Source organism: Mustela putorius, unplaced genomic scaffold (genome assembly GCF_011764305.1).
Source record: "Mustela putorius furo isolate JIRA1106 unplaced genomic scaffold, ASM1176430v1.1 tig00003983_pilon_pilon_pilon, whole genome shotgun sequence".
In the NCBI taxonomy this organism is placed as follows: Eukaryota; Metazoa; Chordata; class Mammalia; order Carnivora; family Mustelidae; genus Mustela; species Mustela putorius.
Window position 1 is genome coordinate 3845824 of NW_025422123.1, and position 11614 is coordinate 3857437.

The 11614-nt window shown below is 53.8% G+C and overlaps 1 protein-coding gene across 2 annotated transcripts in view; it reads right to left on the bottom strand.

Moving 5' to 3' along the window:
- CPNE5 (copine 5) overlaps positions 1–7804 on the bottom strand; it is an 89493-nt gene extending 81689 nt beyond the window's left edge. For both annotated transcript variants that reach the window (XM_004740040.3, XM_013062943.2), the window contains exon 1: positions 7038–7804. In XM_004740040.3, the coding sequence (XP_004740097.1) occupies positions 7038–7132 (95 nt within the window). In that variant the 5' untranslated portion in view covers positions 7133–7804. The remainder of the gene's footprint in view (positions 1–7037) is intronic.
- Positions 7805–11614: the final 3810 nt, after the last annotated feature.

The following is an 11614-nucleotide window of genomic DNA, read 5'->3' on the forward strand; positions in this document are numbered from 1 at the left end:
AACAGGAAGAGAGGTAGTCAGGGATCCAGTCAAGCTATGCTTGGAAAATAAGTCCCTAGTCACCTAACATGGGCTGTCAACTGACCACAGAAAAATCTGAAGAGCTAGTCCTCAGAGACACCAAACTCTAGGCCCCTCACACCTCCAGGGAGCTCAGGTAGCCTATGGATCCCTTTGAAATTCTCCTGTGGCAGAGGCCATGGCTGTCCACCCAGCAAGCATGCCTCACTCTCTTCCCACTAACAGAATCTACATTAGTTCAAGTGTCTGGTGAAAACACTCAAAGTCCTAGAGGGTAGGTTCCTGTCCCTTGTTGCTATCCACTGAATTGTGTACCTCCTAAAATTTATATATTGAAACTCTAATCCCCAATGTCACAGTATTTGGAGACGTGGCCTTTGGAAGGTAATTAGGATAATTGAAGGTCAGGAGGGTGAGTCCCTCATGATTAGTGCCCTTACAAGGAAAGACACTAGAGAGCTTACTCTTTCTTTCTCTGTCACGGAATAGCACAGTGAGAAGGTGGCTATCTGAAGCCAGGAAGACAGTCTCTCCAGAGCCTAACTATGCTGACACCTTGGTCTCAGACTTCTGTCCTTGAGAACAGTGGGAAATAAATTTCTGTTGTTTAAGCCACTCATTCTACGGTGTTTTGTTATGGCAGCCCTTGCTAACGAATATGTTAGTCTAGGTGCACATGAGACCTGGCTTCAGCCACTGAAATAGAAGGACAAATGTGGTGAGAGATTTGGGGAGGGAGGGTAAGTTTCAGATAAAAAGAACTTGTCAAAGAGAGGGCTTTGGCCCTCTGTCTTGCTTCCTACCTTTGTTATTATTGTTTGTTTGGGTTTTTAAAAGATTTTATTTATTTATTTATTTATTTATTTATTTATAGGGGGAGAAAGAGAGTGAGAGAGAGAGAGAGAACATGTGTAGGGGGCAAAAGAGGGAGGAGCAGACTCCCCACATCCACTGAGCAGGGAGCCCAAAGCAGGACTCAATGCCAAGACCCTAGGATCATGACCTGAACCAAAAGCAGACACTTAACCCATGAGCCACCCAGTCACACTCCTTGCTTCCTATCTTTGGATGTGGTTGTGATGCCTGGAACAGAGGCAACCATTTTGTAAGAAAGAGGTCCACCATTTGGGGTGATGGCAGAGTAGAAATACAGCTAGCTGGGTCCTTGACAGCAAAGTAAGCTGACAAACTCACACTGAGACAATCTACCACCAAACTCACTGTGATCTGAGAAAAATAAATATATTTTGTGTTCGAGCCACTATTTCTGATATCTATAGCCAAAGGATTCCTAGCTGAACCTGACTCCTCTGTGCTCCAAAGCTTCCCAGTCTTATTCCCCTTACCTCCTCCTCACCCTCTCTTCCCAATGGTAGGTCATCTCTACCAATGGGTCTAAGCAGGGAGAATTGGGTCTAAGCAGGGAGAATTGTGAGCTGGGAGAGAAGGAATGGTAAGCTACATGAAAGCTGGCTGCCCTCCCACGACTCTCTGGTCTCTGCTCCCTGGGGATTTCTCCAGTTCTGGATTTGCCACACAGAGCCAGAGGCCATCACTGAGTAAGGAAGTCCTCTCCCATCCCAGGAGAGAGAACACCAACTCTTTGATGACAACTACTATCATTGGTACCCAGGCCCCTACCATGACCCCATGGAGACCCCAACCCCCAACCTCAAGAAGGCCTCAAGACTTTGAAGTCTGAGGAAACTGCATTTGGGGCCCTTTCTCCAAAATATGCTAACTATAACTTTGGGCAGGTCCCTTAACCTCTCTGAGCTCTGGTTTCCTAATCAGCAAAAAAGGGAAAATACTACTCCCTACCTTACGCGGTTGTTGATTGTCGATTGTGGTCAGGTTAAAAAGATACAGTAACTGCAGGAAAGCAGAAATCTAAGATGGTGCCGGAGAGTTCTACCCTCCCACCCCCATACAAATCTGCATAATCCCCTCCCCTTGAGTGTGGGTGGGACCTGGTAATAGGGTAGACACTCACTCCTGTGATTACTGTTACTTAGAAAGGATCCTGTCATGGCAGACTGGGGAGCCTCTCCTAATGGCTCTCAAGAAGGAAGCTGCCATGTTTTGAGAGGCCCACATGGATAGGACCTGAGGGTGGCCTCTAGGAGCTGAGAACCTTCCCAATCCAACCACAAGCAAGAAAACAGGACTTCCATCTCACAGCTGTGAGGAATTGGATTCTGCCAACCATCTAAATGAGCTTGGCTTGGACCCTGAGCCTCAGATTGGGATCACAGCCCCTGCAGACAGCTTGCTTTCAGGGGGACCCTGAGCAGAAAGGCCAGATACGTTTCTGACCTACTGAAGCCGTGAGATTATAAACGGCTGCTGCTTTAAGCCGCTAGCTTTGTGGTAATATATTAGGTGGCAATTGGAAATTAACATCATAATCTCAGTTTGAGCCAAATTGCTAATCAAGTAGGTCAAAAACAGCTGAATATAGGCAACTGCATATGGTTCGGCCTAATACAGATGTAAAGCGCCTAGCATGTAGTGAGCACTCAGTAAAGCCCACTGTTTCCATCCCCCCGATTCAACTAAGGAGGGCGGTGGAATATTCAGTGGCTGGTTGGACCTTTTTTTTCCTAGCTCTGGCTTTGACAGCTGTCACGCAGTGCCCAGGCTCTTCCTTCCCCAAAGCCAACCTCCGGGAGCCTGTCAGAAGAAAGCATTCAGAGCCCATTCACACCCTCTTCTGAGATGCCCAGGGCAGGGCTCCTGAGCGAGGCTGCCTCTCAGGCCCCAGGGCAGCAAACCACCAACCTGAACCGACAGCAGAAAATATCTTGGGGGCAGAGATGACAGCTGCCCACCAGCCCCGCCCACTGGCAGGGACAGGGAAGCTGCTTGAGGGATCCCAGCAGGGCCCAGCAACTGCCCACCTCTGGACCCTCCCCTCCTCGACCTCCCGATGGGTCTCAGGAGCCCCACCATGTGAAACTATGCACCCCTTCTTCCAGCAGGACCCCGTGGAAGTGCAAAGGTTTCCTGTTACATAAAAAATGCAAATCACTCTTTCTAAGCCACACTCTGCTGGTCCAGATCCCTGCATAAAGAGACCTGAAAAACAGTGAGGACTTCGGGGAATGGGACGCTGGATAGCTTGACTTCTGACTGGGTCTGGCGGGGAGGCTAAGAGTCAGAAGAGGTCTGAAACAGAGGGCCAGAGGGAGGAGAAGCTTGAGGCTCACATTTTCTATAATGTCTGCTGGTATGTGGTTCCACAAACCATCTATCCTACTCACTCCCAAAAAACCCCTCAGAAAATCTAAATGTGCACAATATGTAAAATATATCTCAATAAAGCTGGGGGGAGGGGCAAATAAAAATCTCTCGATGGATCAGATCTCCAGGACCCAGACAAACCTTGGGACCCAGCTAGAAAGACAGACTTTTTTTTTGAAAATTTACTTTCAGGTGTCAAATAATGGGCAAATTACCACTGGTGAATGAATCCACTTCACCCTCATAGCTATGATAAGAATTAGTGCGCATCTGCCTTCTGCTTGGGTCATGATCTCAGGTCCTGGGATCGAGCTTGGCAGGAAGCCTGCTCCCCAACCCCCTGTCTGCCTTTCTGCCTGCTTGTGATATCTCTCTCTCTGTCTGTTAAATAAATAAATAAATAAATAAATAATCTTTTAAAAAAGAGAAGAATTAGTGCGCATCTCTTATAGATGAGGAAACTGAAGCACAGACTCATAAACTGAGTCATTTATGCAATGTCTCAAGGACAGGGCTGGGATTTGAACCCAGGTAGAGAGACCCCACAGCCCACATTCCTAACCATTGAGCCTAACCACCAGAAGCTTTACAATATTTGACCCTGAATCTACCAAAGTTGCTAACAACCACTGTTTGGGAGTGGACAATATAGATCTTCAGTCTAAGAAATACTCTACCCAAAGCAGGGACACAAATATGACCCATCCCACAGTGTCAGGTGCTTTTAGCGGAGGTTTGGCTGGTGCTGGGGCTCAAATGTGCCCCTCTACCAGGCAGCTGGGCTCAATGAGGAGTGCTGTAGGCTAAGCATGGTGGGGGGTTGGGTCTTCCCAGAGGCAAGTGCAGAGAGATAGCCTCCTGGGGCTGCAGGGGGTGGCAGGGACCTTCCTAAGAAGCAGAGCACAGCGGGATGGTAACCGGCTCCCAGAAATGCTAGTTTCCAGTTACCTGAAATGTTGGGCCCCCTCAACTCCAGCTGCCCATTCTAGAGCCTACTGGAGTTCTCACCCCACCAACCCCTCTGCTTGCCTTACTATTTCCTGCCCAACCAGAATGTGTCACTTGGATGCCCAGGGCAGGGCACCCCTTAGCCTCCTCTCCTGGGACCCTGTCAGGATCATGGGATACAATGGAGGAAGACTTATGACCATGGAGTGTAGAATATGCTGAAGAAAGACATTCTGCGCAGCCCTCCCTCCTCCCCATGCTCCTCTTCGCCCCCTCCCCCTTTTCCTTCTCTCTCTCTTCTAGAACCCAGGTAGTTGGACCTTATTGAGGCAAAGAGATGGATTTACAAACTCACGCCCACGCAAACTGTTTTCTTGTCTCCCCTCTATTCCAGGTGACTCCTGCCTCCTCATTCTTCTTCCCAGAACCCACTTCCCACCCCTGTGGCTTTCAGAAGCCCCGAGGCAGGCCCTCCTCAGGCTGATGGGTCACGTCTCTTGAGGGGGAAGAGATCCCCGGCTTGATCCCAAACCACTTTCCCCAGGCACTCGGAGTCATCCATAGGTACTTCTTGAGCAAAAGGTCTGAGTCCTTTGGACACCTCCACTTTCAGAGAGCAAACAGGAGGGGCCAAGCACTACTGCCTTACAGGAATCATCGTGACCACTTACTGAGCACCTACCACATGCCAAGCTAGTGCAAAGCAGTGTACTGGGTGCTTCTCAACCCTCGATTTCTGGAAGTTGATTCCTCCAAAAGTATTTGTGGAGAATACATGCCAACCACTCGTCTAAGCACGGGAGCTCCCTCAGCAAGTAAGATTTCTAGAATGCAGGTTCTTTGTGTGCCCTTGTCAAATGGGGGCGATGGAGACTAAAAGTTTGTTGCAAAGGGTGAAGCAGCATCAATTTCAAAGTGTCGACCCCGAAGCCACTGCGCCATGCGCTCTCTGCCTTGTCTCCTCTCCACTACAGTGGAGGGTTTGTGGTCAAAGCCAGGGTAGGGATCCCTGCCTCAAATGCTTATTTTGTACAGTTGTTTTGGGGGAGGAGGGATGAAGTCTACACTGCCTTCAGAGGCTGAGCACTCAGTCTGTAATACCCCGACCCCCGGCTGAGGACTCAGGACCCAGAGAACACAGAAGATTGTGTGATTTGAGCTGGGTGTCTCATGGGTGAGAAAGATGGCTGGAAGTGGGGGGCATGAGGCTAGGGTTTTCAGGATGGGGGGGACACGAACTGGTGGAGATGAAGGAGGGGTGAAATCAGGACGGGGAATCGGCTGCTCAGAGCTCCGGGGTGACAAGGATCCAGAGGACAGCTCTGACAGGAGCCTGACAAGCTAGGAGGGAGCATCGGGTGTGTGCTTCACAAGGGAGGGAAGGCAGGCCCTGGCAACTGTTGATGGCTGAGGAGGTGAGATGAGAGCTAATGGGCCATCAGGAATCTCCCAGCAGCGCAATGGCAAGATGCAAATAAATGGTGTCGGGCGATAATTATGATAGGGATGTGCAGGACCACAGCGGAGACATGTGGGAGCTGTCACAGAAGACCCAGGAAGGCCCCAGCATGGGTGGGGGTGGGGGTACTGTGGTCCACCTCACCAGCCCTCACTCCCACTCACCCTCAAATCCCCTCAGTCCCTCCCTTTCTCACACATCAGCCCAGTACCTCTGGCTCGGTTTACAACCCCCCCCAACACACACACACACACGCACACGCACACACACACACACACACATAGCAGTGCCACAACTTTGGAAAAGAGGGTTGGGAGGCTATGAGGTTGAGTGGAGGGTCTGACCAGAGAGGGACCTGGGCAAAAAATGAGGTGGGTGATTTGGAACAAGCATACAGCCAGGACTAGGGAAATGCTGTTGGTCACCTGAGGGGGGAGGAATGGCATCTCCAGGGGAACGTCAAGGGGGCTATGCCTGGGCCACAGTACCCCTCACAGCCCCAGCCAGGTAGTGACCATAGGCCAGCCCGAGGCCATGACTGAACTAGAGAAAAATCCCCCTTCTCCACCAGTACCCACTTACTGCTTGGGGCAGCCTTCTCCTCAGATAGGAGAAACAGGGGGAGATACCCCCAAAGTCTGTAACATAACTGAGGATTTGGGGGTGGTAGCCCACAAAAACACACCTCCCCTCCCCTACTGGGCTCTCAAATTCCACACTCAGTGTTGTAGTCCTTTCGCTTAAGATTTTGTACCTAAGTTGTTGTTGTTGTTTTTTAATGATGCCCCTTGAAGTTATTATCAGTTATCCACAGCTCAGTATGAATGAATCAATCTGATCCCTTTCCACGAGTCAGTTTTGCTGTTGGAGGTGAAGAAAAGCTTTAAATCTTGGGGTCTAGGACACTGGGTGGGCGGGGAGGAGAGGAGGGTGTTGGGGCAAACGAGCAGGGAGAAGAGAGGAGAGAAGGGCACAAAAGGCAGAGGCTGCTTATGCCTGGTTAGGATGGGGCAAATCACTCACTTCTCCATTTGGGGAGGAGTTGATCAGAAATAGCCTGGGATAGCCTTTCACTACCTCCTTCTCCTTCCTCTGGCGTCTGGACCCTTGTTCCTGTGTCTGCATTTCTCCTCTCCGCAGCCGCCTGGAGTCCAAACTTTCCGCGATACGACCCCAAGCCTGCCTTCCCATTCCGCCGTCACCACCCATGGCTGGGCAGGGGCTCCCGCTGGACAGGCAAGGGGGGGTCCTGGAGGCAAGGACACTCTGAAAGGGGGCGCGCGAGGGTAGAGGGTCGGCGCGGCGGGGGCCGCGGGGCTCCGGGTCCAGGGGCGGGGCAGGGGGACCCGGCCAGCGGGCGGCTCACCTGCAGGACACGGTGATTTCCACCTTGGTGGCCGGGATGCTGCCCGCCAAGGAGTCGAACTCGCTCAGCGACGCCATGTCCTCGGGCTGCTCCATCGCCCACCGCGCCCCCCACCCCCAATTAGTCAATCCCTGCGGGATTCACGCCTCCTCCAAAGCGACTGAAACCCTGGGCTCTCCCCCAACTCCGGAGCCGGCGCTGGGCGGCAAAGGGAGGAGAGAGGAGCGCGAAGAGGGGGCGTGGGAAGTGAGAGAGGGAAGGGGGGGGGCGGAGGGAGCGGGGGCCGCGGATAGAGGAGGGGGTGCGGGTGACGCGACGAGGAGGCTGGGGGGCCGGCAGAGAGGGGCCAGGTGCCCAGGGAGCTGGGGCGCAGCGGAGAGAGGCGGAGGGGCGCGGGGAGAGGGCACCGGGAGGGACGCTCGGAGTCGTGGGGAAGGGTATGGGGAGAGGGGCGTGCAGCTTCGGGTGGGGACCGAAGGCGTGAGGGAGAGGGAAGAGGGAAGAGGGGCGTGGGGTCCGGATCCGGCGCGGGCGGCGGGGGTGGCCGGACGCCGGCAGCGCGGAGCCCGGAGCGCCGAGGCTGCGCCGCCTCTCCCTGGAGCTCGGCGCGGGCGGCAGCGGGGCCGGGGACCCGGTGCGAGCGCCACCTCCTCGGCACGGGCTTGGTCTCGGGCTCGGGCTCGGGCTTCAGGGCGCCCGGGCTGCGGGAAAATCAAATCTGCCCGAAGCCGCCGCCTCCCGCCAGCTGGGGCGGGCTGCGTGCCGGGTCCGCGAGCGCCGGAGGGGGCGCCCGCAGGGGCCGGGGCGGGGCCGCGGGCGGGGTCTGCGCACGGGTGTGAGTGTGTCTGTGTGAGCGTGAGTCTCTGTGTGTGCGTGTGTGTGCGTGCGCGTGGCGGGCGTGGGGATACGGCTCCAGATGCTGGGCGTCTGGGGGGTGGTGACACCCAGAGACGGTCCGGGCGGTGAGCGGCTCCCTCTGCGCCCACCCCCAGCAGCTCAGGGGTTTCCGACTGGAAGAGAAAGGGGGGTTTTGAGAACCAAAGGGTGTCTGTTTGAGAAGGGTCCGTGCGGGGCTAAGTGGGAGCGATGTGCGCAAAAGAGACATCACCCCCCAAGAGGTTTGGGGGTGCTCTTTGCTGAGGGTGCGTCCAACGGGGGGTGGGGGTGGCAGGTGTCAGCCTATAAACAGAATCACATCTCTTCCGGAGGGGTGTGGGGACCACCCCAATGGCCCGAGGGGCCTCCTCAATTTCCCGCGGAGGGCCATTAGGCCTAGGCAGGGTCTGTGCACGGGCTCTCCGCATCCTCCTCTGGCTCCCACGGGGCCTGGCCACCCGGAGCCAGCCACATAAGCCACACGTCAGCTCCCTCCCCATCCCCGGCCAGTCGTGACTACACAGCTGAGCCAGCCCCTGGGGTCTAGAAGCTTCCTCCACCAGACTGAAAGGTGGCCGGATTAACCTGGGCTCCTATTTAACCAGCACCGAGTAGGCGCCTGCTGTGTGCCGGGCTCTGATCCCTCCCCTGGGAGCGAGGGGACTGTAGAGGTACCTCTCAGGTACCCCCAACTCCCAGCCAAGTCCTTCATGGCCTCAAGGCGGGACAGGCCCCACTCTGCCTCAGCAAGGCCCTTCCAGACCCGGAGGTCTACGCGCTGTGGCTTCTCTCCGGGGGCTGCAGCATGCATAAACTCGTCTCCAGAAAATCCCCCGCAGCCCCTCCTCAGTCCCCGTGCAAGCTTTGCTGAGATGGAACCCCTTTTACTGTGCCCACAGCCTGACACTGGCGGGAGGAGGGGACCACCCCCCCCCCCCCCCGCACCCCGTCCCCGCTCCCCGGGCTGCCCCGTCCCCGCTCCCCGGGCTGCCGAGAGCCTGAGGCTGGACCGGGAAAAGCCACGCCCTCTGGTCCTTGCCTTCAGCGGCTGGCTGAAGTCAATTCTCAGAACAGGAGAAACAGCCAGAGTGTCAAAGATGAATATAAAAGCATATTCCTTGGCCTAGGTTAAGTGTTTCCCGTTTACCCACGGCTTGGTCGAACTGGACTCCTTCTGCCACCCGAGACTGACACCAAGGGGGCAGAGGGGCAGCCCCAGTCCAAAGGCCCCACTCTCGGTTTGAGCCTGTGGCCCTATCTCCCCAGAGATTAATTCCGGCCTCCTTTCCTGAGAGATGTCATTCTGGGCTTGGAATTTCTATGCCCTCCACCCTCCCACCCCCCACATACCTCTCCTAAACGATTTTCCAGACATACTTGTGGTATATGTTATCTGTTCATTCCAGCTGTACTTACTGAAGACCTACTGTGTGCCTGGCCACGGCCAGGGCTGCTTGGGAAACTTCTTGATAACCACCTTTCAATTTTCAAAGAGCCTACCCCTTAGAGCCCATGCTTAATTTTTTTTTTAAACATATTATTATTCCCATACCATACAATTCACCATTTTAAACTATACAGTTCAGTGGTTTTAGTATATCTTACAATGACCATATATGATTTTAAATTCTCAAAAAATAATTACAGGTGTGAGGCATTACTGTCTGCATGTAATAAATAAGGAAGCTAGTGGCCAGGGAGGCTAAGGAACTTGCCCATGAACCTCCAGCTGGGAACTGATAGAGTGAGAATTTGAACCCTGGTCGTTGGAACCCAAGTTTGACTGCCTCTTGGGATGGGGCCAGATGATGGTCTTAAAAACCATCTATGAAATTAGGGACCTACTCCCAACCATAGGGAGCCACTAAAGGTTGTCCAGCAGGTGAGTAGTGAGACTGAAGCTCTATCATATTACCTTGCAATGTGACAGCACCTGGGAGAGCAGCCCCAGGGCCTCTTTCTGGAAGGATTCTCTACTTGTCTGTTTCTCCATTCCCTCTCAGTCATTGTATTTCCACTGCTGGGTTTTGGCAAAACATTGTTTCAGGTACCTGTTCTGTGCCAGAGGCTGTCCTAGGCTCCAAGAATATAGAGGCAAGAAAGACTTTGTCCCTCAAGAGTCTGCAGGCTAGTAAGGATCCCAGGACTTGCAGACATTTAAGCTACAGTGCAGCATGAGGGATGTTGTTGAAGGAGCTATAAAGGCCCTGGGAACGGAAGAGTGGCCAACAGTTCTGCCTCAGGAGTGGGAACAGGGATGGTCAGGGGAAAGTGCAAAAAGAGGTGGTCTGGGGATTCCCTGGGGGCTCAGTCAGTTAAGCATCTGACTCTTTTTTTGGTTTTTAAAGATTTTATTTATTTATTTTACAGAGACAAAGACAGAGACCCAGAGAGAGAGGGAACACAAACAGGGGGAGTAAAAGAGGGAGAAGCAGGCTTCTGGCCCAGCAGGGAACCTGATGTGGGGCTCGGTCCTGGGACCCTGAGATCATGATCTGAGCCAAAGGCAGATGCTTAATAACTGAGCCAGCCAGGCACCCCAGCATCTGACTCTTGATTTCAGCTTGGGTCATGATCTCAGGGTCGTGAGACTGAGCCCTGCGTCAGACTCTGTCCTCGCCGTGGAGCCTGCTTAAGATTCTTTCCCTCTCCCTCTGCACCCCTTCCCTCTGTGAGCAAGAACTCTCTCTCTTAAATAAAGGTGATCTTGAGTAGGTCGTTGAAGGTGATGTCTGTTTGGTTCCCCCAGAAGCAAACCCTGAGAGAAAGATTGAAGTGTGAGTGGTGTATTTGGGAAAAGAAGGAAACACCCTGGGGGGAGAGTACAGAGGTGAGACTACAGGTAAGCAGGCAATACAGGTGGTTTACCAAGCCGGTTATCCCTGGGTGCCTAGGGCTCATCCCCACTGAGGAGCTCTGGCAGACTAGGTAGAACATGCCTCAAACTTAGTCCACCAGAGGGGTGACAGAGCAGGGGTGTGTATGCCCCAATTTTTTGGTCAGTCGTTGGCTTAGTGGCTGAGGAATGCTGTTTTGTGGCAGCGTGGCTGGAGGACAGGATGACGAGGGAGGTGGTAGAACGCAAGGCCAGGGGTGAGGGGCCACGATGCAAGGCCTCCTCCAGTCGCAGGAGCTTTTCAGAAGGGGACACCGAAGGATGGCTGGTGTCTGGAAGACCTCCCCACCCAGCTACAGGGCCAACAGAATGAACCCCAGAACACAAAGCTTGCTGATCAGGCCTAAGGCCAAATGCTCACATTCCTTGCTCAGATGAATCGCTCATGGTTCAAAAGCAGCCAGAGGCATGCCATCGGATGGGTCACTTCTTCTTTGAGGCATCAGCTAATGCCAAGTTGCTTAGGTCACCTGTGATGTTCAGGCAAGCTGGCCGCCAGGCCAGCAAGTGCTGCAGACGTGTTGTCTGGGCCCGGCAGCCAGATTAGAACTGACCATGGCCCTGCTCCGCCCACCCCCCCCCACCCCACCCGCCGGCCACATAACCAGTGCTCGTCCCTCTGATTAAGAACTATGAGCACGGAACGGGCCATGCCCAGAAGATCTGGAATAATCAGCATCAGCGCTTTGCCTTTGCCATCCAAGACTGCAAACACACTCTCGTCTGACCTAATCCGCGGTGTTAATGACGGCAGAGCAATTTTGAGAGGCAACTTGCAGCATTGATAAGAAGAGGAAAAGCACCA